Source organism: Cicer arietinum, chromosome 3 (genome assembly GCF_000331145.2).
Source record: "Cicer arietinum cultivar CDC Frontier isolate Library 1 chromosome 3, Cicar.CDCFrontier_v2.0, whole genome shotgun sequence".
NCBI lineage: Eukaryota > Viridiplantae > Streptophyta > Magnoliopsida > Fabales > Fabaceae > Cicer > Cicer arietinum.
Genome location: NC_021162.2, coordinates 4,014,686 through 4,042,045, shown reverse-complemented (window position 1 = coordinate 4,042,045; position 27,360 = coordinate 4,014,686). Strand labels below are relative to the sequence as shown.

Here is a 27,360-nt window from a genome sequence, read left to right as displayed (position 1 = left end):
TGTAATTATCATACCATTTACATTGCAGAAACTTTAAAATCTATAATTTTACCGCGGTTGCGAAACATAATTGAAAACCATGATTGCAAACACAACTATTAAGGAGACTAGTGATCAAAACATGGATGTTCGCAACGCAGGTGCAGAAGTAGACAAAGAAAACAACCGTGGTCCCGAAAGTGTGACATAAAACGGCAAAGAAGAAACAACACATTGGAACGTAAGTTGTCCCACCACACCACACTCTCTCTCTTCACAAACACTACCATCCACTCTACGTTGCGTAACCATGAGCACCAGTTTAACTAATTCACCCAATTCATTCACATGCAAAATCAAAACTCATCTTCATTTCATTTCCATCATCTTATAATATTATACTTTATCTTTTTCCAATACCAACACATGTGCTCTTCCCTGCCACATCCCAACCCCACCCTCTCACTTTCTTCCATGTAGTAGTAATAACTCATCTACACAAATTCTTCTTCACCCTCCCATGGTTGTTACTCTCCATCATCAACCATGTCCACCTTCTACTCTCTCCCTAGGTATAATCAATCACTCAATCTAATTTGGTTATTAATTGAGTTATAACATCAAATTAAAATGTACAACTAATTTCTCAAATAAGATTATTACTATGGGAGTGAACATGTGAAAAACCAAAAGTTGCCTATAATAGACACCTTCCCTTGTAATAGATTTTAATTTTAATATGAAATAATTAAGATTTTCAAGTTTTGATGTGTTGTTTTATAGGTGGATTGGAGGAAAATTGTTGGGAAGGAATCCCAAGAGCACAATCAACAACGTTGGTGACAGTAACAGTGACACTACTGGAGTTGTCGTCGTGACAGATGACAATCCAGTGACAAGCGTGGTGGAGTGTTATGCCTGTACACAAGTAGGTGTACCGGTGTTTCACTCCACCAGCTGCGATAGCTGTCACCAACCCGAATGGGAAGCATCAGCGGGTTCTTATCTTGTTCCAATTCAAAACCGACCCGGAAAATTCGCAAGAGCAGTTACAAGGGCAAATTGGGGACCGTTAGGATCCGTTTTAGATCCAAGAAGCAAGCGCGTGCAGATATGGAACCGCGTGTTGTTGTTGGCGCGTGGAGTTGCGTTGGCTATAGACCCGTTGTTTTTCTACGCGCTATCGATAGGGAGAGAAGGTTCGCCGTGTCTTTATATGGACGGTGGTTTGGCGGCGATGGTTACGGCGGCGCGTACGTGTGTTGATGCGGTGCATTTGATACATGTGTGGTTGCAGTTTAGATTAGCGTATGTGTCGAGAGAATCGCTTGTTGTTGGGTGTGGAAAACTCGTGTGGGACGCACGTACCATTGCTTCTCATTATCTTAGAAACTCAAAGGGTTTTTGGTTCGATCTTTTTGTTATTCTTCCGGTGCCTCAGGTAAGAATTTTATTTTATTCTTTCTTCAGATTCCCTGAACTGGCTAATATAGTGTACAACGTGTGGTTTTTTTTTTTTTTTTAACACATCGAGTGCGTATGGTTTTTATCTATTAATTTTTACTAATTTAAGGAATTCATCCTTCAATTTTTAAAGTTACTGGTTCTAATATTTTAAATAAATTTAACATACGATTTTATATTATAAGTTTATCTACGTGCATTAATTATTTATATATCATTAAGTGAATTAAAAAAATTAATATTAAAAAGTAAATTTTATAGAATTTTATTACGATTTAATGAATATTAAATTATTATATATCGTATTATATGTCACGTTGTTTAAGGTCGTTATTTTTTAGTTAAAAAATCATAACAAATGACAAAACATGTCAGATTTTAAAATAAGGGACCGTTTTTATGAATTAGTAAAAATAGAAAACTAAAATTACAATTAAACATAATTTTTTATTGAGTTTAATTGTCATGGACTATTAGTAGTATAAAAATTTATAGTGTCAATATACTACAACAACTAATTTTAGAAGTGTTTATGATAATTATAATTAATTGATAGTATAAAACTCTTTACAAGAATGATGTATATAATTTAAATCTTTATTAATATATCTGAGATCGATGTAAAATAATCATCGCTACTACTCTAGTTAATAATAATTTATCTTTTCCTAATTTTTAAAATAAAATAAAATATTCAAGTATGTCTATTTATTTAGTAATAATATTGTTTCTATTGTTTTTATAAAAATCAATCTCTTTATAATTTTAAATACCTTATAAAGTGCCATATTTAAGTTGTTGGTCATATATTAAGTTCATGAAAATTGGTCAAAACTAGAACAATAATATAATTTTTTTATTAGTAAACAGATAGTTTATAAGACAGTAGATATATTTTTCTTTCCAAAGTAACAGAAGTGATTACTAGTCCTCTATCTGTCCTTGTTTAATTATAAATAAACTTCTTTTGACTATCTGATTTCCCTGTATTTTGCAGGCTGTGTTTTGGCTAGTAGTACCAAAATTGATAAGAGAAGACAAGATTAAAATCATTATGACCACAATGCTATTAATTTTTTTGTTCCAATTTCTCCCTAAAGTTTACCATAGCATATGCATGATGAGAAGAATGCAAAAAGTCACTGGCTACATCTTTGGCACCATTTGGTGGGGTTTTGGACTCAATCTCATAGCTTATTTCATTGCTTCTCATGTAAGCAAACACCGCAACTGAAATTTGAGCTTCATCCTTGTACGCAAATTATCACATTTGCATTGTTTTATTTGAACTTATCTACTAACATAAGCTTTGTGAGACTTTTTAGAAGATTTTATAGAAATAGCTTATGACATGTTCATAAGTTGTTTTCACTCTTTTCCATAAACTATTTAGAATAACTTATAAAATCAGCTTGTAGCGTATATGAAGCAATTTCTTTTGTTATAGAAATAACTTAAACGTAAGTACTTATATGATAAACACTTAAGCTATAAGCACTTGATTAAGGCCTTGTTAGGATATTCAACTTTATTAATCACTTATTAATAACATCAATGTTTATCATATAAGTGCTTATGTATAAGTTATTTATATAACAAAAAATAAAATAAAGGCAAATTATTTTTATATAAGCAATAAGTTGTTTTCGTAATTCAATACGGAGATCTTATGATATGTCATAAGATGTTTTCATAAGTTTATCTACTAGTATAAGAACTTGTGAAATTGTTTGGGAGAGTTTCTAGAAAGAACTTATGACATGTTCATAAGCTTTTTTTCAGCTTATATCCTTAAACTCTTCAAAATATCTTTCGAAAACAACTTATAACTTATATGAAACAATTTGACTTTATTTTATGTCTTATTATAGATATATAAGCATTACTCTGATCTATAGGCGCTTAACTAAGTTGTTTATCCAAACAGGGCCTAATTCACTGTCTTTGACATAAACATTCTTTTTCTTTTCCAAAGGTTGCTGGAGGGTGCTGGTATGTCCTTGCTATTCAACGCGTAGCATCATGCCTTCAACAGCAATGTGACAGAACTATTGGATGCAATCTATCTCTGTCATGTTCAGAGGAGGTATGCTATCAGTCTTTGTTATCACCAGGAACCATTGGAAATCCATGTGGTGGAAACTCAACATTGATGATAAGTAAGCCTTTGTGCTTAGATGTTGACGGACCTTTCAAATATGGAATCTACCAATGGGCACTTCCAGTCATATCCAGCAATTCCTTGGCTGTCAAGATTCTTTATCCCATTTTTTGGGGTTTGATGACCCTCAGGTAAATTTGTCAATAAACAATCTGTTATAGTATTATAGATTTTTTAATCATGTTATGATATTGTTGTGAAGTATCGATCGAATTTTGTTGATGATTAATCTCTCTCAGGAAATTTGACTGGTCACCTTTGATAGAATCTACCCTCTCAACCACATTTCCATTCACAAGGCTCGAATCCGAGACCTTGCTCAAGGAATTCAAGTCCAGTTAAATAGTTTGATTGTTCAAGTTAGTGTACTGATAATTATAATTTATAAATCAAATGATTAATAAGCATTTTTTATATATAGGTTTGGTTTGTATATTTTTCTCCAACTTGGAAGTCATTTGATAACTTGTGCTTTTCTTTAACAACCTAAGTTATAATTATAAATCAATGAAACACTGACGTAAACACGGACACCATATATGACATTGGTATTAACAAATAGATACTAGTAATCGTAATTTAAGAAAACGGAAGATTGAATATAACTAAATGGATTAGTGTCATGTTTGTGTCGGATACCAAGCACACTTATAATCTGAAGTGTCGGTTCTACATAGATGGTTATGATCTTGAATTTCCAGTTTCCTAATCACCCTACTAATTCTTGCAGCACTTTTGGAAATGATCTTGAACCCACAAGTAACTGGCTAGAAGTGATTTTCAGCATATGCATTGTGCTGAGTGGACTGCTACTTTTCACTTTGTTGATTGGTAACATTCAGGTAACCATAGTAGATTATTATTAGGTTTAATAATGTTTTTGTTATATGCAAATATATCATTTTTTTGTTTTACTCCTTATAATAAATAAATTATGTTTATGATCCTTGCAAATATACCACTTTATTGTTTTGTTGCTTTGTTTTGGTTCTTGCAAAATTTGTTTATATCGAATTGATTTCAGTATCATGTGTAATATTCATTTTAGTCCTTACATAGCTCATACTGGAGGGCCGAGAATCAAATGTTCTACGTATTAGAAAACCAATTTCAATATGAAGAAATTTTGTAGAGATCAAAATAAAGCAATAAAGACTAAAAGCAAAAAGTGGTATCTTGACAAAGACAAAAAACAAGTTGTATGGATTAAAACCAAAAAATTATATATTTAGAGTGGCTTCAAACATATTTAAACCTTAATATTACAAGTGAATATGAAAAGATGATGGATATTGTTATACTTATTGAAAAACTGTTTCATACTCAAACATGGTCTAACAATGGCACCATTATTCCTACTGTGAAGGTATTCTTACATGCAGTCATGGCAAAGAAGAGAAAGATGCAGCTGAGATGCCGTGACATGGAATGGTGGATGAAGAGGAGGCAGTTGCCGTCCCGATTAAGACAAAGAGTTCGGCATTTCGAACGTCAAAGATGGGTAGCTATGGGAGGAGAAGATGAGATGGAATTGATCAAAGACTTACCTGAGGGTCTTAGGAGAGACATCAAGCGCTATCTTTGCTTGGATCTCATTAAAAAGGTAAAGAATGATAAAAACTTGCAAAGAAAAGATGGATAAGTTTCCTTAGTTGTTACTATCTAGATTGATTTATTTGAACTTATCTATGGACATAAACACTTGTGAGATTATTGGGAGAACTTATCTATAGACATAAACACTTAAGAATTGTGTTTGGAATAACTTATGTGAGTATATCTACCAACAAAAACATGTTTGAGACTGTTTGGAAGAGTTTATGACATGTCCATAAGCTATTTTTAACCTATTTTCATAAGCTTTCTAAAATAGTTCATAAAAATAACTTATAGCTTATATTAAAACAAATTGACTTTATTTTATCATTTGTTATAGAAATAGTTTGTTATTATAAGGCCTTAATTAAAGTGTTTATTAAAATAGGACCTAAGAAAGATAAAGGAAAGAAGTTTATAAAAGGATATTATTAACCTATAACTAATAGGTTATGTGTCTATTTCCATATACTTGTTCACCTTATTTTGCTATATTTATCAAGTAACCTCTCTTGATAAGTAGTTATGTCTGTTTGACAGGTACCATTGTTCCACAACTTGGATGATCTTATTCTTGACAACATCTGTGATAGGGTAAAGCCCCTAGTCTTCTCTAAAGATGAAAAGGTATTAATGATATCAACATATAAACAATGAGTTTAACTTCTATAAAGTGTCTCTGAAATGTTATTTTACACATGTGTCCAATGATGTATTGTCACATAATCTAATGTATATGACAAGTCATGTGTTTTCAAACATATTAAATGCTGCGAAAACAACACATCATTGAACGCATGTGTAAAATAAATATTTTTACACTGAGAGTGCATATAAATTAAACTTTAAAATGACTATTATGGTTTTTTTAACTCGTTGTTATCCTTGTGAAACAGATAATTAGAGAAGGTGATCCTGTACCAAGGATGGTATTCATTGTTCGAGGACGCATTAGAAGAAACCAAAGTCTCAGCAAAGGAATGGTAGCAACTAGTGTCCTCGAACCAGGAGGGTTTTTAGGGGATGAACTACTTTCTTGGTGCCTTCGACGCCCTTTTATCGACCGTCTTCCAGCCTCCTCAGCAACATTTATATGCCTTGAATCAACAGAAGCATTTGGTCTTGATGCTCAAAACTTGAGATACATAACTGATCATTTCCGCTACAAATTCGCGAACGAGAGGCTAAAGAGAACAGCAAGATACTACTCATCCAATTGGAGAACATGGGCTGCAGTTAACATTCAACTTGCATGGCGACGTTACAGGCAGAGGACTAGAGGTCCAGTGACTCCTGTAAGGGAAATTGGCGGCTCGGAGCGCAGGCTCTTGCAGTATGCTGCAATGTTCATGTCACTTAGGCCACATGATCATCTTGAATGAAAAGCTAATGTCCATGATTGGTTATCTTGAATTTTCTGTGTCATCAAATTCTTCAGACCTTTGAAATTTCTATCAAGTATTGAAATTATTCTTGAAATGTATAAAAAAGCAAAAAGAAAATGAGAAATGCAGGAATCATTGAACTCCTGTTTGTTCATTTGATTTTACTATATTGTTTTGCACTGTGAATTTTTTATTGGACTTGTATTTGAACAATTTCCTCTTGAGGATGCAATGTACTTATTGCATAAATGAATAAAGGGCACTAGAGTCAAATTTGTTTCTGTTCAATTTCATGAAGCTTCCTTTCTATGAAAAACAAAAATAGGGAATTATCTGTTTTTTTAACTCAATTTCAAATTAGTAACCTTTTAACCTTACATTAGTATGAGACGGTCCGCGCGAAAGCATTCTCGACCTATTAAATCAACTTGTTAGTTATATTTTTCTCTTATCAATGGTTTCTATCAAAAATCAAGAATAGTAACTTTCAAGAATTAGGGTAAAATATATTTATTGAATTGAAATATGTTGGCAATACATCAAATATATATATATATATATACTAGATTACTAAACAACCAAATCATATTAGTACTCATATATAACTAAATCCCTATTAGTGTTCATATATAACTAAATCTCTACTAGTAGTGCTATACAATTGAATCCCTATACTTGAGAGATATAAACAGAAGCAGATTTTGACACTTCCCCTCAAGTTGGTGAATAGACGTTCTCTATTCCCAACTTGGATACAATTATTTCAAAGTTGCTGTTGTTTAGCCCTTTAGTTAGAAGATTTTCAAGGTTGCCTTTCGAGGAGACATATAGAGTGCAAATTAGACCACTGTCGAGCTTTTCTTTGATGAAATGTCTAGCAACTTCAATATGCTTGGTTCTATCATGTTGCACTGGATTATGTGCTAAGCTAATAGCAGATTTATTATCACAATAGAGTTTCATTGGTTCATCACACTTTATCTTTCGGTCTTCCAAAATGATCTTCAACCACAGTAACTCACATATTCCTTGTGCCATTGTCCTAAATTCTACTTCAGCACTGGATCTAGATACCACACGTTGTTTCTTACTCTTTCAAGTCACAAGATTCCCACATAGAAAAGTGAAATATCATGTGGTTGACCTTCTATCTATAATTGACCCTGCATAGTCAACATCAGTATATGCTTCAAGACCCACATTTCCATTTCGTCTGAACAAAATTCCTCTTCCTGGGGTTTCTTTCAAATATTGCATGATTCTGAGTGCAACTTGCAAGTGTACCTCCTTGGGTTGGTGCATGAATTGACAGACTAGGCTTACAGCAAATGCAATATCAAGTATAGTATGTGACAAATATATGAGTCTTCCAACAAATCTTTGTTACATTTCTTTGTCAACTGCAATGTCTTCTTCTGTATTTCCCAACTTTAAATTTGGATTGATTGGTGTACTCATCGGCTTGCATGTTGTCTTTCCTATTTCCTGCAGAAGATCTGTGACGTATTTTTGTTGGGATATGAAAATCCCTTTCTTAGAATGAATCACTTCAATTCCCAAGAAATATTTCAATTTTCCCACGTTTTTAATCTCAAATTCTTTGGCTAGGTGTTGTCCTAACAATTGTTGCTCTTTTTCATCATCACTAGTCACTATAATGTCGTCCACATATACCATTAACACTATTACTCCCCCTGACTCAGAGTGTTTGATAAAGAGGGTATGATCTCTTTGGCTTTGTTTGAAGCCTAGACCCACCATGACTCTAGCAAACCTCCCAAACCACGCTCGTGGTGATTGTTTAATCCCATATAGAGCCTTCTTTAGCTTAAAAACAGTGTTGGCAGCAATATGCTCACTATATCTAGGGGGTAAGTCCACATAAATCTCTTCTCCTATATCTCCATGGAGGAAGACATTTTTTACATCAAATTGGTGCAAGTTTCAATTGTAATTAGATGCTAGAGATAATATCACTTGGACGGTATTCATTTTTGCAACCGGAGCAAATGTTTCCATGTAATCCACTCCATACGTTTGAATAAATACTTTAGCTACCAACCTTGCCTTGTACCCCTCAATAGACCCATCAGCCTTGTACTTTATAGTGTATACCCACTTGCATCCTACAGGTTTCTTTCCATTCAGTAGAGGGACAAAATCCCGAGTACCGTTCTTGTCCAGTGCTTCCATTTCCAAGTCCATTGCTTGTTTCTATTTTTTTTTCGAACAACGCTTCAGATAGAGAGGTAGGTATAGTGATAATATTCAGGCTTGTGAGGAAGGCTTTATGGGTAGGTGAGAATTGTTCAAAGCATAGGTAGTTGGATAGAGGGAAAAGTGGTTTGTTGGTACATGTCCTAGTATTCTTCTTAAGGAAAATTGGGATATGGAGGCCATCATAAGTTGGTGGTGTGTCGGATTTTGATTCTAGTGTATGGGAAGATTCATAAATTGGATCACTAGAATTTGAAGCATCAAGAGAAGTTACCTCGTGTAAAATCGGATTGGACTTTTGGATGTGAATAGATTCAGGAATGACCTTTGTTCTTCTTGTATATACTAGATTATTCTCATATCTTACATTAGTGTTATCATTTCCATCTTCCTCGGAATCAATTTCAGTCTCAAAATTGTCATTTCCATCTTTTACAAAATCAATTTCAGTCTCAATTTATGGTTCAAGAGTCAACTCAGGAAGTAGAAGAGACTCATATTCCTTACTTGTATAGTTCTATTCTCCCCCTGAAGATAAGTTTGATCAAATAAACTTTCTTGTTCATGGAAAGTGACATCTCGAGAGACAAAAAAAAATTGGGATGGTGGATGATAACATTTGTAGCCTTTTTGGATGGAATAGTACCTGATAAAGACACATTTTAAGGCTTTGGGATCAAGTTTATCTCTACTATCACTATGGATATGGACAAACGACACACACCCAAATATTTTGGGAGTAAGATTACTATTAGTGGACACATTAGGGTAAAACGAGGACAGGGCCTCCATTGGAGTTTTGAAGGCAAAGACACTAGAAGGTAATCGATTTATAAGATGCGATGCAATTAAAACTGCCTCTCCCCAAAATTTCTTGGGAACATTATTTTGAAATAACAACGCTCGAGTTTGATCTAACAAGTGCCCATTTTTCCTCTTAGCAATCCCATTTTGTTGGGGTGTTTTAACACATGAGGAAGCATGAATAATATCCTCTTTTTGACAGAAAGAATTAAGCAAGTGATTACAGTAATTTTTGACATTATCAAACCTAATCCTCTTCATACTCACTTCGAATTGGTATTTTATCATGGAGAAGATGTGTACAAACACAGAACTGACTTCAAATTTTTGTTTTAGCAAGTAAACCCGAGAACAGTCATCAATAAAGGTAACAAACCAACGGGCTCGTGATATATTTGGAACATTAGAGGGACCCTATACATTAGTATGAACTAAATGGAATGGAGAAGTACTCATTTGGTTACTACCTGGAAAAGGTACACGTTTGTGTTTAGCAAGCTCAAACACCTCACAATGAAGACTTTCTACCTCTAATTTTTTGAAGATGGAAGGAAACATCTGTTTTATGACTCTACATGAAGGATGACCCAGCGGCAGTGGTACAAAATGACCTTGTCCCTGTTGGTCTTTATTGATTTAGAAAGAAAAAAAAAGTTGGTATTGTTAAGTAGATTTGGAGGAAGATTTTGATTATCCAAGTAATATAGACTATTCAATTCTCTAGCATTACCAATTTTCCTCCCTGAATTCTTGTCCTGAAAGACACAAGATTTGTTATAAAAAACATTACATGATAGGTCTTGTGTTAGTTTTTGTATGGAAATGAAGCTAGAGAACAATTTAGGAATATGAAGGACATTTCTTAGAGTTATGGATGAGTTTATTTGGACATCTCTTTGATTTGCTGCAATTAGAAGGGTACCATCTGATGTGGATATTTTCTTATTGCTAAGACAAGGTGAATAAGTGGAGAAATGTATAGGTAAGGGTGTCATATGGTCGGTGGCTCCAGAATCCAATATCCAATATTGGTTATAGGTTGTATCTGAAGCATTAAGTCCAAAAGAAAATTGAAACTAACCAAGAGGAAGTGTACTTGTATATACCAAAGAACTAGTATATGTCCACAAACTGTAAGTGAGAAAAGTCCGAGCAAAAACCGTGTGAGCTTCAAATGACCCCACAAAAAAAGTGCTCTGATCAAAAAGTGAACCCCCAAAATGAAACGAGAAACGACCGATCTACAATCTGAATTAAAATGGCGCCGAAAGGAGGTCTAGAAGGCGGTCACATGGACGTGAGCAGTAACGACGTGAGTATTGAACACACTATGGCAGCGAGTAGGCCAAAAAGAAATCTAAGTTACTGCAATGAAGGCAGCAAAAAAGGCCAAATGAAGGTTGCTAAGATCTCAGGAAAAAAAGAAACCGCAATGAAGGCGGCAGGTTTATGCGGAAGCGAGATTCCCAAAGATTGAGAGCTCTGATACCATGTCAAGAATTAGGGTAAAATATATTTATTGAATTGAAATATGTTGACAGTACATCATATATATATATATATATATTTCATGAAAAAACATAAACACAAATTTTAAATTACATAGATTGATTAGAGTTGCCTGTAACATTTGGACAATCTTTTCGAGTATGAACAATTAACCGACATAATCTGTATTTTTTTGGTACTACGAAAATAATGAGGTGTATCACAAATATATATATATATATATATATATATATATATATATATATATATATATGTATGTATATATGTATGTATATATGCACTAGATTATTAAACAACCAAATCCTATTAGTATTCATATATAATTAAATCCCTATTAGTGTGTCTTTTATTAGTAACAAAAGACACATTAAATCCCGATAAACAGAAGACACATTCGATGATCAACCTAACTAACGAAAGACATAATCAAAAACCAAATAAAATAACAAAAGTTACGTTTAAATATATTTATATGACTTTGATATATTCAAATACTAATGTAACGACTGACGACATCTTGCACATTTTAAAGACCAAAATGATTGTATACTCAAAATTGTGGTATGGAGGGTGTCAGCCAGATTCTTTCACAGAGATAAGACATGGGGATGGATATTTTGTATCTATGATTAGATAAAAAAAAGGTAACCTATTTATTGTTGAGTACTTAATGCAAACTAATTATAGATAATATCAAACTGTAATATAAACCAGCTATAGAAATTCAAAATGACAGTTAATTGTAACTACTATGAGGCAGTGTGATTTGGCAGCAACAGAAGAGAAATAGAAAGAAAAAAATAACATATGATACAGTTAATTTCCTATGATGTCGGTTCTGTTGTTTCCAAATTAGGAGATATTGGTTGGAAGTGAGGTGATTATTACCTCCAAATATAGCAAACCATATCTGCCAATCCAATTCCCATTTTTTTCTCTTTCTTACCAACCTATCACAACATGGATCATGAAGATCATCATCACCTTTCAATTCATCTTTCTACTAGCTTTCTCTGGGGCCTCCTTAATTCTTTTGGAGCCCTGGATTTTGCTTGTTTCTTCTCTTACAATTTTAGTTACTACATGTTCAGACTAATTAGGTACCACAGTTTTTTATTCTTGTATATCTCTATTTGTCTTTTATTTGTCATTGTTTTCAATAGGGTCAATGAAAAATTTAATCTTTTTAATGAAGGACATCTTAGAACAACAAAATTACAAAATTTAATATATCTTTTACAATACCTTATGTTCTTTTCACAAATGGATCATACATGCAACTCTTTATTGATGATGTTATGTCTAAATTATGTTGTCGTTGAAACTAAGGTTTTATATTCAGATGTAAAAATTTGCAGACAAATATAATTGATTATGTGGAAATTTCAAAAACTTTGATCTTGGGATCCTAAAACAACAATTTAAAACCATGTTGAAACCTATAATTTGTGGATTAATTTTAAGTTGACAAAAACAAAAGTGCATATGATTTAAATTTTTGTCTGCGAAAAGACTAATCTAATGACATCATTAGTAAAAAGATATTTGAGTCATATCCATTCCAATTTTAAATTACGGCACACAATCGTAATAGCAACAAAATATAAATGTTTTTAGAAGTACTTCGACATTGCATCTTTAATTGCAACCATACCGACTGCATTTGTCCGTATTTTGCTACAATATTAAGCTTTGCAGCATAATTACAACCATAGTTTACAACTATGTATCAATCATTATCGTAACATGAAAATGGAGCCAACAATTTAAGTTTTTGAAAGTTCACAATAACAATTTTAGAAAGAAAAAAAAAACTATGTAGCTAACCTTTATCATATTCTATAGTATTTTACAACATTATTATTAATTTTTGTGATAGGTACCCTATTGTCAGCGTGGAACCTGGCATATCAACCTAATGGGGTTGAAATTCTCAAAGCAGGAACCGCCACCCAAAATGAATAGTCCAAGTTTGGAATTGCATCATCGCATGATCAGTTATCTTACCAAGAATTTTATACGTAACTTGGTATCCAAGCAAAGGAGAAGAATGCTTATTGCTGGTTATGATCTTGATATGTCATATATCACAGATAGAGTGTTAGCTATGTCATTTCCTGCAGAACGTATGAGAGCAATGTATAGAAATCCTCTCTGGCAGGTTAAATCTGTGTTGGATATGAGACATCAAGAACATTATAAGGTGCATACTATTCACCCTTAATTTGTGCGTATACTGCTCATCAGGAGATATATTTTTAAATTGTTTGAAACTCTAATGACGATAGACGTCATTTTTCGAAAGTAAAAGTTTATGGTCCTCTTTGTTTTTATGGTTGAAACAATAATTTAATTGGTGTTTGTTCGACAAAAACAAAAGAAAACAAATATGCATGTTTCAAACCTCAACTCATGTTCATTTTTTCTTGTTTTTGTCAAACTGACACTAATCAAATCACAGGCTCAATTGTAAGAACAAAGAGAAATGTGAACTTCTATTTTCGAGAGTTGTTGTCGTTAGAATTTCAAATAACTTGTAAGTACCGGCCTACCGTTAACCACCAATCAAAATAGTCTTTCACATAACTAACTAACCATTTATCAAATACATCAATTTGATAACCATTTGTTCATTTTTCTATACATGACTACACATTTTAATTTAATGATTATAAATGTGGAAGAAAAGTACTAAAATCTATTTCTTTCAAGTCAATTGGGGGTTTATTATCTTTATTTTAGTTTAATATTTCTTGCTTCTAATATTTAGTTTTCTAAAGTTGAGATCCTCTCCAATTTCTTTCTCCATTTTTTGTCTCCACTGCCATATTTGAAGAATATAGAAAATATTTGGATGTATCAAATATCACATTATTATATTTATATTTCCAAAACTATAGTAATAGAAGAAATAAAAAATGACTCTTCTTACTTGAACGTCCTCTCATGAGGTCAAAATGTCAAACTGTACCATTAAACAGACACCTCATAAACACATTGGTCTTCTGATTATATATAGAAACTGTAAATAATATTGTTTATACCTATAATTCTACTTTCTCCTCTCCCAGCAATGCATTTTATTATACCATAGTATACTAATTTTGAAATTTTCAGGTCTATAATCTCTGTATAGAAGAGAATTATGATCCAGCACAATTCTATGGTCGTGTCGAAGCATACCCTTTTGATGACAATCATGTTCCATCTCTTGAAATGGTCAAAGCTTTCTGTGAAAGTGTGGATTCATGGCTGTCACGTGACCCCAAAAATATTGCTGTTATTCATTGCATGGTATGAGAGTTCACACTTCTAATTAAAAATATCTGTAAAATAATTTCTCCTCTAGTATATTAATTAACTGGTGAGTTATACGGTAGACTACTTTCATAAATAGTCTAATGTGGCCTAGTATTTAAAAATCATCTAAAATTCTTACAATAGTCGACAATAATCTTCAAAAGTAATAGCTCATGGTGCTCTTTGTCTTTGTGGATAAAATGGTGACCTGATTGATGTCGATTCAATACATGATACATATTTGTTTTCTCTAGTTTTTATTGAACCATAATCATTTAAGTCACTATCTTAGTCATAGAAATGAAGATGACCATTAACGTATACTTCTAAAATATGACGTCTATAATCATTAGAGTTTTAAACATTTTCTAAATAATGGTTTATGGTGGACATGGTCTATATTAAAATTTGCTTAAATATAGAGTTAAAAGGACTGTCATTGTAAATAAGTTTTTACACCGACATTCAATAAGAACTTATTACTTTGCCACTTCATACAATCAATTTCAAAGTACACTTGTTAGAGTCGATGTGTCAAAATATTAAACTTTCATTAGATATAAGTGTAAAACTGGTTTACAATAAATCTCTTTTAAACTCTTAACTATACTAGTTACATATTTTTTCTCATATTTATGATTTGATTCCAATAATGCAGGCAGGTAAAGGTAGAACTGGTTTGATGGTTAGTTCATACCTAACTTATTGCGGCATGTCAGCAGAAGAGGCTCTTCAATTATATGCAGATAGAAGGACAACCAATAATGAAGGAGTAAGTTAATATTAGGTATAGTTCCAACAATTTGAAATGTAAATTTATCTTCGGCAACTATGAGTTTGGATATCAGAAATGATATTTGAATATCAATTTGAGACACCTAAATTAAACAATTTTTAAATAGTTAACCCAATTTAAAACATGATTAATGAAGAGTTAGATTTGGTTAATAGATACATATCAGGTGAAATAACTCAATTAACTACTAACCATCTATTTCATTTCTTTAACCACAAATTTGAACGTGATTAAACATGATTCTAATATTCAAATCTATACTAAAATTGTGGTAATTGCACTCAAATTTGTGGTTTAATAAAATTGGTTGATGGTTATTGATTGAACTATGTTAACCACATGTGTAAAAAGTTGTCAAATTTACATGTCTCAAATTGACGTTCAAATAACATTTTGTTTGGATATTAAGACCTATTATTTTCAACAAACAATGACAACATAGTCCATGATTAAATATGAAGAAAAAAAACAAGTTTGTTAACTGTGAAAATACAAAAACAAATTGGAGATTCATGAACAATTCATTAGTAGAAGTTGTGGCGCGTGTTTGGAGAGCTTCAAATTCTCCGTCTCACCGCACCTCTATCTTGAAGCTACAACTACTAGCTTCACATTGACCACATGTCTTAATATTTTCACCGCATTCCCAAACACATTGTTAAATTAATAAGTCTATGTGACTTAGTTTCCTTTTTATATAAGTATACCAGTACTTCAATTTTCTATAGTTCTGTAATTGAAAAGGAAAAAAGGAACTAAATTCAGGTGCATTTTTGTGCCTATACTGTTGGATCAGGTATCAATACCAAGCCAACGTCGTTATGTAGGGTACTGGGAAAGTCTACTTTCTGTCCCTAGAGGAACTGGATATGGATCGCCGAACGTGAATTTGCCTCAACAATGTAGCAGAGAATTACGGCGAATTCGGCTGTATGATACTGTCAACATTGACACTATTTTCTTTGTTATATCAGAACTGCAGGAGGTCAGTTTCACATCAATTTATTAAATGTTTCTGGCATTGATTCAAGGAGCTCACCTTAAACATTTAAGCTAGCATGCTAATTTTCATAAGCTGAGGCTAGTGTTTGAACTAGTATTTGGATTCTTCATATGTTAGGAGTCTTAGGATTAAGCTTGTAGTAGATGCATTACACTAGTAATTGACTTATTCCCTGTTTGGATAAACAGCTTCAATAAGCGTTTATCATGTAAGCGCTTACAGGATAAAACAAAGTCAAATTTCTTTCATATAATTTATAAGCTATTTACATAAACTATTATGGAGAACTTATGAAAATGCTCTGAAAACAGCTTATGACCATGTAATAAGTTATTTCCATGAACTCTTCTAAACAATCTCACAAGTGCTTATGTCAATAGAAAACTTTTTTGCAATACATATCACATCAATTTTGTTATTTATTTTCTCTCTTTTTCCACCAATCTCTATAATATAATGATTTTGCATGTATCATATGAGTGATCGAAACAGGTGATGTCTAGGGTGGAGAAATGTCTCATATCCACGGTGGACTGATGTTTGATAATGGTTTGAAACTAACAATAACCAATGTTGTTATATGAAGTAAAAGCTCATAGTATGTTAGGAACCCAAGACTCTAAGTCCTAACATAGTATTACTCACCCTCTCCTCACCGCTGAGACAATGATTCAATCAATGTTGGTTCATCAAAAATCAAGAAAAACAAATATTAGTGCCTCAAAATTCAACTTATTTTTTGTTTTCTCTAGTTTTCATTGAATCAACGTCAATCAGATCACTGACTTAGTCTTAAAGATGTGAAGGACTTTAAACTTCTACTAGTAGTAACATCTATCGTCGTCAAAATTTTGGATATCTTTTAAGCATTGGTTCATCCTAGACCACATGGGACGCTTTTCCACCCTAGCAATTGTCTTGAGAACATAATTAAATATTGATAAGCTGCAAAATTCTTTTTAGACTTACCAACATGTGTTGTTTGACAGATTCCAAATGAGGTGTATCGTCCAGCAGTGGAAATTTACAGGAGCTGCTGCAGAGAGGTTAAGAAAGGTTATCAGAGAACTAACAGCCCTCGCTATTATATTTCTATTCCTGAAAGTGATGAAGATGGAATACAATCAGAAATAGAAGAGCGGCAAGAGCCTCGTGTTGTAGTTCAAATGGACACAGAGAGTCCTGCAATATACCAGAAATCTTGTTTGGACCATTATTTTGATAAACCTATACAGGTAAGTTATAAGTGTCCATTAAAAATAATACAGTATTTTTGAGTAAACATTTAATTTGATCTCTAAACAATAAAAATATAATAAATAGTCTCTAAACTTTTCTCAATCAGTAAACTAGTCCCTGAATTATCATTCTCTCTATAGTTCAAAGACTAATAGTGTATTTTGTTCGGAGTCAGAAACCACGGCAACTCTTAAAACTGTGGCTGAAAACCGTGTCAACGTGGACTTACTAGCTTCTCAATTTCACAGTGAAAAGGCTCCTGACATGCAGCAGCGTTGAGCAAATGCATAACCAAACACTGGCTAAATAAGAGAGAGTGATAGTTTAAGGATTAAACTTGTATTTTTCACAGAAACTAGTTATTTTTTACTAATCACACAATCTAGTCCATTTTGTTAGTGTTTATGCTTATTTATTTTAATGAACTATTGAAAAGAAAAGGGAAGTGCAAAGCATCAACAACAGATTTTGTTATTATCCATTATTCATTTTCATTTGTGTTTGCATATATTCTGATCAGACATTTAATCATTGGACAGGTAACTGGAGATGTACGTGTGATATTCTATGAGAAAATGATTGGAGGCCGTCTTTTCTACTGCTGTTTTAATACATCTTTTATTAGGAACAGCTTACTACAGGTAATTTCATCCTTCTTAGGGAACTGCAATGTACATGAAAATGGAATTATGCCCTTCAAATAATACTAAGTTTACATAGCATAAATTTCACATCTGTGTATATCATAAGTTTTTGTTTAGGTAGTCCTTCATTAAAATAGTTAGGATTTTGAAGCAATCAGAATATGGATATAGAAAAATACTTGGACACAAGAAATATACCTGAATATATACCAGATACGGTATTAGTTCAGAAATGATTAGCCTTTTCTTTTCTTTTGGCTTTCTCTTTTTTTGACATTACCATATATAAATTGGATGTGAAATGATATTTTGACACACCAATTTAACACCAAAATTTGACAAGTTAAGTGGTTAACACAATTCTAATATGTAGTTTAATTACATTTAGTGAGCGGTTGGTTGATGAATACAAGATGTCACAATTCTTTAATAATCCATTTTAAGTAACCACACTTTTGAATGTTATTAACCACGATTTTCAAGTGTATATTTGAATCTAAAATATGGATAATAAATATTATGCATATTTGAACACGTGAAAATCATGTACATTTGAACATAATTTAGATAGTTAATTAATAGATATGTATATTTGAACATAATTTGAATGGTTAGTGAATAAATATGTATATTTTATTTGAACGCGTCAAAGTCATGGTTAAAAACATTTAAAATTGTAGTTGATTGTATTTAATTAATGTTAATAAATTGTGACACCTTGTTATAATCATTAACCATCTATTGAACATAATAAATCTCATATTTAAATTGTGTTAACTGTCTAAGTTGTTGGCAAATTTTCTGTAAAAATAACACAATAAAGGACTGACTGAGTCCCCTTTTGTAACTATTTTTGTTTGTAGCTCACAGTAAAGGACTTGGACAAAGTAGGGAAGAAAGGAAAATCAATATGTGGCCCGACATTCGGCTTAGAATTACTGTTTGGTCCTGCTAATACAGGATTTTCCTCCTCAAGTATATCTATCAGTGACAATTCTAGTGATGATTCACTATAATAATATCATATGTCCATATATGTCTACAAAAAATAATATGAAAGGTTGTGTCCAATTCATTACACTACTTGTTGTAACATATTTCCTGCAAAATGATCCCACCAATGAGTCCCTTGCCTTCCCTTGCTGTGTAGTAGTGCACTGATTCCTCCACCTGTCTTGTCGTCTAATTTTTCATTGGCGAAAGGCATGAAGAGTCTAATTATTGTATTGTTTTTAGTGATTGAATAGCATTCTCTAACTGGATTTAACTTCATGTTTACAAATTTTTAAATCTCATGCATTCTGTAAGGAATTTCCAAAATAATAACAGTCTTAAATACACTAAGAAAATAAGTCATTAAGATAAAGAATGATACGGCATTCAAACTAGCAGCATAACCTTTTGCATTTCCTTGATTATAATACAAACTACTGTATGTCAAAATGAATCAAACTAGGAACTTCAAATTTTTTGTCTTTATGACTCGGTAATACCAAGAACCTCTACAAAAAACAGTTGCACATTAGTTATCATAATTTCCCATGGCTACGAAAATTGGGCTAGTAACTAGTAAGCACATCATTAATGAAATATTACAATTTAAATAGAAGCATGGTATTATACGGTGAGTTCCTCATTGTCATGTGTATGGCTTGTGCGCCATGCTTCGGCTAATGCAACATAGCATTTGCACGAATATCAATCAGGGATCTAGTGCTTGCCTGTCTCCTTGTCAAGGATGAGCAAACATACAATTTGAAGTAGTTTAACTTCCTGTCAATGCTGTTAGGTTAATAATGCTGCCTTGCGCTTTGCATAATCTTCGACAACACTGATAGCACTATTGCTATGACGCAGCGAAAACTCTGCAAGTAGAATTTGTCTTTCGTCAACTGTCAAATCGCCATGACGGCCCTGCAAATGTTGTGGAGAATTTAGACTTTGCTAAAAGTCAAATGAGATGCAGAAAACATCAACAATGATGCCGTAAGAAATGAATTATAGAATCAGACATGATTTTGATATCATATAAACTTGTTGGAACAGTAGCTCATGTTCAGTTCTTCATTTACAGCTATTAAGACAGTTAAGAAGAGTAAAGAGTGGCCATAATTTTTTTTTTATTTTTGATAAGCTTAAGACTGACCATAATAGTTAAAAGTTTACTACCATATTGATAAAAAATCACATAGCATATTCAGATTGAAATGTACAGCTATGCTATGCCACATAAAGTACAAAATTAAAATCATTACCATACGAGAAATTCTATCGCAAACAGCATGGTGCATGAGGATTCCTGCAGCAACTGAAACATTGAAAGAGTCAACCATCCCCTTCATTGGAATACTGCAGTGCAAATCTGACAATGCCAAAGCCTCTTCACTAATACCCCTGCAAAAAGAACACAACTCCTGTTAAATATACACAATCTGAGTACAAAAGTCAAACCCGAGTTGCAAGAAATAGAACAACTATTTAACATTTAATTCAATATCAAGATGGGCAGAGATCCTCAGACTACTCATAGTCAGTCAACAAGAACATACAAGCAAGCTCACATTTGCTTCTTCAAAAGTATTACATGGAATTTTTTTAATCCAACCGCATATCAAAAGCACCAATATGAAGGAAATATATGTATTTTCTTCAAAAGCATCAACTGTCAAATTGAACTGAACCGCCTTTACTAATAAGACATCTATTACTTCATTGATAAACAATTAAGACTAGGGATAAAAAATGAAGGAAATAACCTATTTTCATTCCCGACAACTATTGCAGTCGGACAGGACCAGTCCAAGTCATATATAGAAACCTATACACAGCAGAAAAAGGTCAGTCAATTTCACTCTATGACATACAAGGATTTCGAACATTTTGCCACAGGATTTTTAATAATAAACACAATAATTCAATACGGAAAAAAAAAACATTAATAAAATGCATCAATACATGATTACAGGTTTCACACAATTTCTCTGGATGTGAACTAACAAAATTAGCAGAGACAAACAATACCGCATCTATTCCCACATGAGTAGTGGCAATTCGATAACCACGTGATTTCAACATTTCAAAGCACTCCTTTGTAGAATCCCATAGTTCAATGTCTAACCATTTCTCTGCGCCCATGCTTACATGGCGATTGTCCTTATACCTGCAACAAGAAACCCAGGATAGACATTGAAAATATGCAAATACCACTCACTTAAGTTCATTTCAATTTCGATTTATGAACTTCAAATACATAAGTCATAATTATGAAAAGTTTTGATCATGACAACAAAAAATTCACGACATTGGCAAAATGTAAGTAGCAAGATTCAAGAAGAGTAAAAACATATATAAAATAATTAGTACATAAATTACTGTTCACTTCATTTATAGTTGAGAATGAAAACAATAATTAGAATGCAACATCCTTTATAACCGCAAGCAACAATAACAAAATTTTCTACAATGTTCAAAAGATGAAGTTCATAACAAAATGTTATTCCACTATCTTTAACTCTACCAACTCTAGTACAATATAGAACATACGTTGAGTATGGTTCATATTAACTAATAAGTGGACAGACGCTCGAGCATAGTGTAACGTAGCAAATGGAGCTGAAAGTGCAACAAGCATAGTGGAACCTTGCCCTTTCGGCTTCGCACCGCGCAGACCGCAGTAGGTTCAGGGCTAAACTTTTAATCTAGACTCTAGTATTTGAACACAACTTATACTCAATAAACCCTAAGCATTGCCTTTTTGTTTTGGAACACATGATAGTAATTAGTACATTAATATTGTTAGTATTTTGCTGAGGGTAGGGATCGAACCCTCAACCTCCTTATCACTCCACTCCCTAACTTACTCAACCCAGCCACTAAACCAACCCCATATCCCCAACTCTAAGCACTGCATAATACAAAACTACATCAGTCACTCTATTTTCGAAGATATAGACACAATTGGTCGAACTCTGTGATCAATAGTTGTGCGTTCATTTATCTACACGCTTTCTTTAAAACCAAATTTGCTAGCCTTATATATTAACATGAAATACGACTTCACTATGATATATGCACAATTAAATTCCTAAGGTTAAGTAATTTCAAAAATCGAAGACCTTGAAAAAAAAAATTCCAAATCCATTTTCAAATTTCAAATTTCACCTCAACAACAATGTTAACTAACACCTTTTGTTAGCATCACAAGACACAACATGAACAGACTGAACACCAAGAGCATCAGCAGATCGAAACGTAGCCGAAACATTGCCGAAATCACACAACCCTTCCACCACAAGACAAACCGAGTAGCTTCGGTTCCGAACCGCGTTCCCGAACCTATGCTTCCTCGTTTCTGAAATGCAAGGACTAACCGCTTCAATAACTTCCGAACTTGTAACTTCGTAACCGTTTCCGCACCTGAAAGAGTTTAGGTAAGGGAACCACCGAACCTGAGGTTCGTGAAGAAGAGGTTTGCGTTCCATTTTCATAAGTGATGTGACTCCTTCGGTGCTTAGGAGGTTCTGTATTGAGTGGTTTGATTGGGGATCGTCTATTGCTGAAACGGCGGCGTTTTGAGGTGAGTTGTAACATTGCCACGTGGATTTGTGGTAGTTACGGCGGCGAAGGAGAGAAGGAGAAGGTGAAAGCGTGGATTTGAATTTGAAGGAAGAAGAGAGTGATGAACACAACATGGTTTTGCAACTGCTACTCATCTTGCTTCTTACTTCTTCCTTGTATTTTCGAGATAACAAGAATATGTATCAAACTCAAATGTTTTTTTTTTGTCCAAGCTAAAAATTTATTAAAAAAAAAATTAAATGATTTATTTAAAAATAAAAACTGATATTCTATCATTCAAAGGGGTTAAAATAAAGGTAAGATTACATTTTTTTTATATATTTTTATTTTATACCAATTTAATCATTTATCTTCTTGCTTCAAAATGTTTTTATTATTAAAATGTATAGGAATTGACCATTTTAAAAAAGAAAAATTGATGTGTGAGGCTATATTAAATTATTTTTGATAAAAAATATTAAAATAAAAATTAACTAGATCATCATTTTATTCAAACAAGCCAAGAAAAAAAAAACTCTAAAGTTAAAATTCTCAAATTAAAAAAATAATAAATAAACTTTAAACCTACCAAACTAATCAAGAACTAAATCACACATCACACACACACACACAAAAACCCAGTTATGGAGTCTGGCTCAGTAGTAGCAACAACATTTCTTTATATGGAAGTCTAGAGAGATATTGTATAAATTAAACTCAAGAGGGAGTAAAGTCGGAATTCTTGAGGAAATCTAGAAATTGTATAGTAGATCTGAAGAGATCTTAAAATACTTAGTTTGAAGAGTATGTTAGGACAATACTGGTAGTCTGAAGAGACAATTAAATACTTGATTCCTCAATAGTGCAAGGTTGCAAGGAGTATTGAGAAGACTAGAAAGTTTCAAGTGGGAAGCCTGGAGAGGCATTGTATAAACTCAACTCAAGAGCCAAAATAATGTCAAAATTCTTGAGGGAATTCAGAGGTTGTAGTTTTGGTAGGTTTGAAGAGGTCTTGAATAATACTTAGTCTGGAGATACAGAGAAAATAATATTCAACTCAAGGGAAGTGAAACCAATAGTCTTGAGTAATCGAGAGAATGTACTTTTGGTTTCCTACTAAGGCATCAAAATACAGGGAACCCGAAGAGGCTTTGAAAACAATATTAAACACTTGGAGAGGTGGTTAATATACTCGAACTTTAGTGGTTTAAGTCGTTGAATGTATCATGATGAAATTTCTCTGTAAGAGAAGGATTAGATGTAACAACATTTATTGATAATTAGTATGAAAATATCGGTGTATTTTTCTTCTCCCTAACCTCTTATGTGCTTTAGATTTTCATGCTTTATCTCCAGTCATTGTTTTGCTTAATTGTGTTAAAATGAAGATAATTTTTAGATAAAGAACACATGGAAAGAAAAAGTTTTAAAATGATCAACACAACTCAAAACCCTTTATTTCTTCTGTTTTCCAATACCTTTAGATTTTACTAGATTTATATCATATGAATTCGTAGGATATGAAAAGATTTAATAGATTTATAAGACTTCAAAGAACCCCTTGAATTTTTAGTAAACATTTGAAGTTTGTGAAATTAAAACAGTTTTTTTTTAAGACAATTAAAATTTTACTTGTACTCGTTATCATCTCGGTTAAGATTCTCAACGATGCATAGAGAAGATTACCAACTCATGTTCATTTTTATATGGAGGGTCATTACCATAATATGCCTTACCTTGTAGATTATATCACACTTCTCTTAGTAGAATATTGCACACCTTAAAGTAGAGCTAAAAATTGTTGTCATTCAAAAAATTCATATCTCACTAAAAAATTATTTTCCTCTTACATACCCTATACACAAATGGATAAACAAAAGAGTACAAAGATTAGGACACGAGAAAGATGTGAAAATAAAGAGATGTGATATATGATAGAGATGGAAGAAGAGACAAATGAGAATACATGAAAGAAATAAAAATACATAAAAATCTCATGCGGTGAGGAAATACTTTTTTCTAATAAAAATTCATTAAAAAGTCTAACGAAACTCATTTTATAAAACAATCTATTTTAATATTTTTGAATACCACTAAACATTTTCTAAGTTGTAAATTTTGATTGAATACTAATGGATTTCTACATTTTGTTTAAAAAATCCAAATTATCCTAATTGAATACCACAAAATTTATTTTAATTGAGTACAAAATCTTAATTGAATACTACAATACGCTTTTATTCCAACAAAAATCTTTTTGATTCCTAATTAAATATGTAAACGTATTTTGTCAAAAATTGAATTTTTTTTTCCTACATCAGACTCTCACAACGTAATCTTGTTCCACCAATGAAGCAGATGGGGTTAGACTATCACAACGCAACTTAATAATAAATATAAGTTGATTTAAAAACAGAAATTAAAATTGTTGATAGTTGAGAGACCATTGTTAGGAAGTTGAGAGACCATTGTTAGGAAGTTGAGAAACCATTATTTTTGTTGAATTTTTATAATGGATTTCACATTTCGCAGTTCAAAAAGTATATGTGCATGATCCTAGTTTAGTTGAAATGTATTGAAACATATGAGCTTCAACTTCTTCGCGAAATACCAATTCTCTTAGTGGGTGTAACTTTTAAGAAAAAATGGTATCTAGACAAATTTTTAATCCTTTTATACTACAACTTTTTTATTTACTCCGATCCCTCACATGAAATCTTTAACATTCTAAAATAACTAAGGTATATAATATGATGCAACTAATTTGACCCGACGACTTAGGCAACTTCAATTTGATTGCTTCATTTGCTATAACATATTGGGTATCCTCTCAAATCTTTTATAGAGGATAAGAAAAGTGTGTACTAATAATGCTCACCTAAATCTTGTTTTAATACAATATTTACTTACAGAAATATAAATAAATAAAAAGGCAAATTTGACTATGGAATACATCATTTCTTTAAACTACGTACTAGCCATTATAAAGGTGATAATAAACTTTGATTAAATATGTCTAAGTTGTTTAAGACATTCAAAGCTTAATTCAGGCTTGTTAAATACTTTCACAAAAGAAAAACTTATTAATTATTTATGATGGACTTATTTTTAGTATTGACATGATCTTATGAATAAAATTTATTAGCCTACTTAAAATCTTATTTTGTATTAACACTTTTTAATAAGTAATTTGACTTATTTTTGATACATTGAATACAACTTTTAATAAAAACTTATCATTTTAGTATGTTAAATAATATTTTAGGACACTCATTTTCCTATTTTTAAATAGACTAACCGCTTATTTGAATTGAAGCGGTTCGTAACTGTCGCAATATCTTTCTGGAACAAAAAATAGGTGCATTTAAAGATCTTGTCCGAGCCGGTTAGAATTGTCGCAAATATTTGCAGCAGTTGAAACGACAGTTTTTTAAAAATAATTAAATGATTTGTATTTTTATGTATGTGTGGTCAATAATTTTTATTTAGGAATCATTTTTACGGGGATGATGTGAGGAAAGTTGATTGGGTTAAGCGGATTTGGATAAAAAATTTACGGTAGCATATATGATTCACATGGAAAAAGAGGGTCTGGTTGTGAATTGGGGTTGGAGGGGAGAGTTGTTTGAATTAGGGGTGGGCAAAGTTCAATTCTAAACTAGAACTGTTTGAAAATTGAACCAAACTGGTTTTTAGTTTGAAAAATCTGAACCGAACTAGTTTTCAGTTCAAAAAACCGAACCGAACCGTTTTATAAATTAGTGCACCGGTTTAATATTTGAACCGAACCAAACAGGTTTAACTTAATTTTTTTTATTTATATCTGCCAAATTTTACATAACTACCCCTAATGATTTCTAAAAAAAATTTGGTTCAAGTTTTTTGAAATAAAACTGGCTCGATTCAGTTTTTTTGAACTAAAAACCAGTTCGGTTCGATTTTTCAACTAAAAACCGATTTGGTTCGATTTTAGTTTTAAAAAATCAGTTCGAAAACAGTTCGGTTCTAAATTTTTATAAACCAGATCAATTTAAAAACAGTTTGGTTCAGTTCAGTTCTGCAGTTTGGTTCAGTTTTTGGTTTTTTTTTTTTGAACACTCCTAGTTTGAATGGGATAAAGAGTTGGTAGAGGAGTGTGTAGTGTTGTTGGATAACATATTTTTGCAGGAAAACATATCTAACAATGACATTGCAAATTCGAAATTGGAAGGATCTACACAATTAAAGATGCTTACAAACTACTCTTTGGATCAGTATCGTTGGTTACATCTTCTTCACACCATGTGGTATTGAACAATATGGTCCCTCTGAAAGTGTTTGTGTTTGCATGGAGACTTCTTCTTATGCTTTTATCAAATTTCAGTACGTTGTTTTACTATATTATCCACTGATTGGTTTTCTGATTTATGGTAATTTTCCTTGATCGAATTTCAAATTTTAATTTTTAGAGTATTTTCTCATAATTTATTTTTGACGTTTACCCATAAACTATCGAGTTAGATCGATTGAAGGATAAAAAGTCAAAGAACAAAGATTGTTTGCTCGTGGAATCGTACTCGTGTGTGAAACCGTCGAAATAAGGTAAGGGGTGAGAGAGCGTTTGAGTTCATGAGTATAATATATTGTGAGATGAATGGGAAAATCGTATTTTCCAACGATTCTTCCGGGGCTCGCTACGTATGGCAGTAGTCCTTTGAGAGATAAAT

At 32.4% G+C, this 27,360-nt stretch overlaps 3 protein-coding genes across 4 annotated transcripts; 2 read left to right on the top strand and 1 right to left on the bottom strand.

Annotated features, from left to right (window-relative positions):
- The first annotated feature begins 231 nt into the window (after positions 1 to 231).
- On the top strand, positions 232 to 6,873 carry LOC101498905 (cyclic nucleotide-gated ion channel 2). The gene is made up of 8 exons (XM_004491806.4): positions 232 to 551; positions 763 to 1,420; positions 2,441 to 2,656; positions 3,419 to 3,735; positions 4,335 to 4,446; positions 4,971 to 5,207; positions 5,741 to 5,827; positions 6,097 to 6,873. The coding sequence occupies exons 1-8, from the start codon at positions 526 to 528 to the stop codon at positions 6,580 to 6,582; spliced, it is 2,139 nt and encodes a 712-aa protein (XP_004491863.1). The 5' UTR covers positions 232 to 525; the 3' UTR covers positions 6,583 to 6,873.
- Positions 6,874 to 12,010: 5,137 nt separating this feature from the next.
- On the top strand, positions 12,011 to 19,369 carry LOC101498569 (phosphatidylinositol 3,4,5-trisphosphate 3-phosphatase and protein-tyrosine-phosphatase PTEN1). The gene is made up of 8 exons (XM_004491805.4): positions 12,011 to 12,215; positions 12,995 to 13,318; positions 14,233 to 14,409; positions 15,074 to 15,187; positions 16,008 to 16,196; positions 17,204 to 17,449; positions 17,993 to 18,094; positions 18,961 to 19,369. The coding sequence occupies exons 2-8, from the start codon at positions 13,034 to 13,036 to the stop codon at positions 19,111 to 19,113; spliced, it is 1,266 nt and encodes a 421-aa protein (XP_004491862.1). The 5' UTR covers positions 12,011 to 12,215; positions 12,995 to 13,033; the 3' UTR covers positions 19,114 to 19,369.
- Positions 19,370 to 19,466: 97 nt separating this feature from the next.
- Positions 19,467 to 22,861, bottom strand: LOC101498236 (uncharacterized). 2 transcript variants are annotated; one of them, XM_073366745.1, is made up of 5 exons: positions 22,283 to 22,861; positions 21,053 to 21,257; positions 20,854 to 20,915; positions 20,353 to 20,491; positions 19,467 to 20,011 (listed from the first exon to the last, which is right to left on the bottom strand). In XM_073366745.1, the coding sequence occupies exons 1-5, from the start codon at positions 22,807 to 22,809 to the stop codon at positions 19,883 to 19,885; spliced, it is 1,062 nt and encodes a 353-aa protein (XP_073222846.1). In that variant the 5' UTR covers positions 22,810 to 22,861; the 3' UTR covers positions 19,467 to 19,882. The 2 variants fall into 2 exon arrangements, with proteins under 2 accessions (XP_073222846.1, XP_004491861.1); XM_004491804.4 differs by having other exon boundaries at positions 21,119 to 21,257; positions 22,283 to 22,858.
- Positions 22,862 to 27,360: the final 4,499 nt, after the last annotated feature.

What these genes read in the sequence shown, in the direction of transcription:
- LOC101498236 (XM_073366745.1), bottom strand. Translation starts at nt 22,809, where the DNA reads ATGAGTAGCAGTTGCAAAACCATGTTGTGTTCATCACTCTCTTCTTCC. An exon ending in TGTGTGAAACCTGTAATCAT is followed by an intron (nt 20,916 to 21,052) that starts GTATTGATGCAT and finishes TGCTGTGTATAG; the next exon opens with GTTTCTATATATGACTTGGA. An exon ending in GTTGTCGGGAATGAAAATAG is followed by an intron (nt 20,492 to 20,853) that starts GTTATTTCCTTC and finishes TTCTTTTTGCAG; the next exon opens with GGGTATTAGTGAAGAGGCTT.
- LOC101498905 (XM_004491806.4), top strand. Translation starts at nt 526, where the DNA reads ATGTCCACCTTCTACTCTCTCCCTAG. An exon ending in CTTATTTCATTGCTTCTCAT is followed by an intron (nt 2,657 to 3,418) that starts GTAAGCAAACAC and finishes TCTTTTCCAAAG; the next exon opens with GTTGCTGGAGGGTGCTGGTA. An exon ending in TCTTCTCTAAAGATGAAAAG is followed by an intron (nt 5,828 to 6,096) that starts GTATTAATGATA and finishes CTTGTGAAACAG; the next exon opens with ATAATTAGAGAAGGTGATCC.
- LOC101498569 (XM_004491805.4), top strand. Translation starts at nt 13,034, where the DNA reads ATGGGGTTGAAATTCTCAAAGCAGGAACCGCCACCCAAAATGAATAGT. An exon ending in GGACAACCAATAATGAAGGA is followed by an intron (nt 15,188 to 16,007) that starts GTAAGTTAATAT and finishes CTGTTGGATCAG; the next exon opens with GTATCAATACCAAGCCAACG. An exon ending in TTATATCAGAACTGCAGGAG is followed by an intron (nt 16,197 to 17,203) that starts GTCAGTTTCACA and finishes GTTGTTTGACAG; the next exon opens with ATTCCAAATGAGGTGTATCG.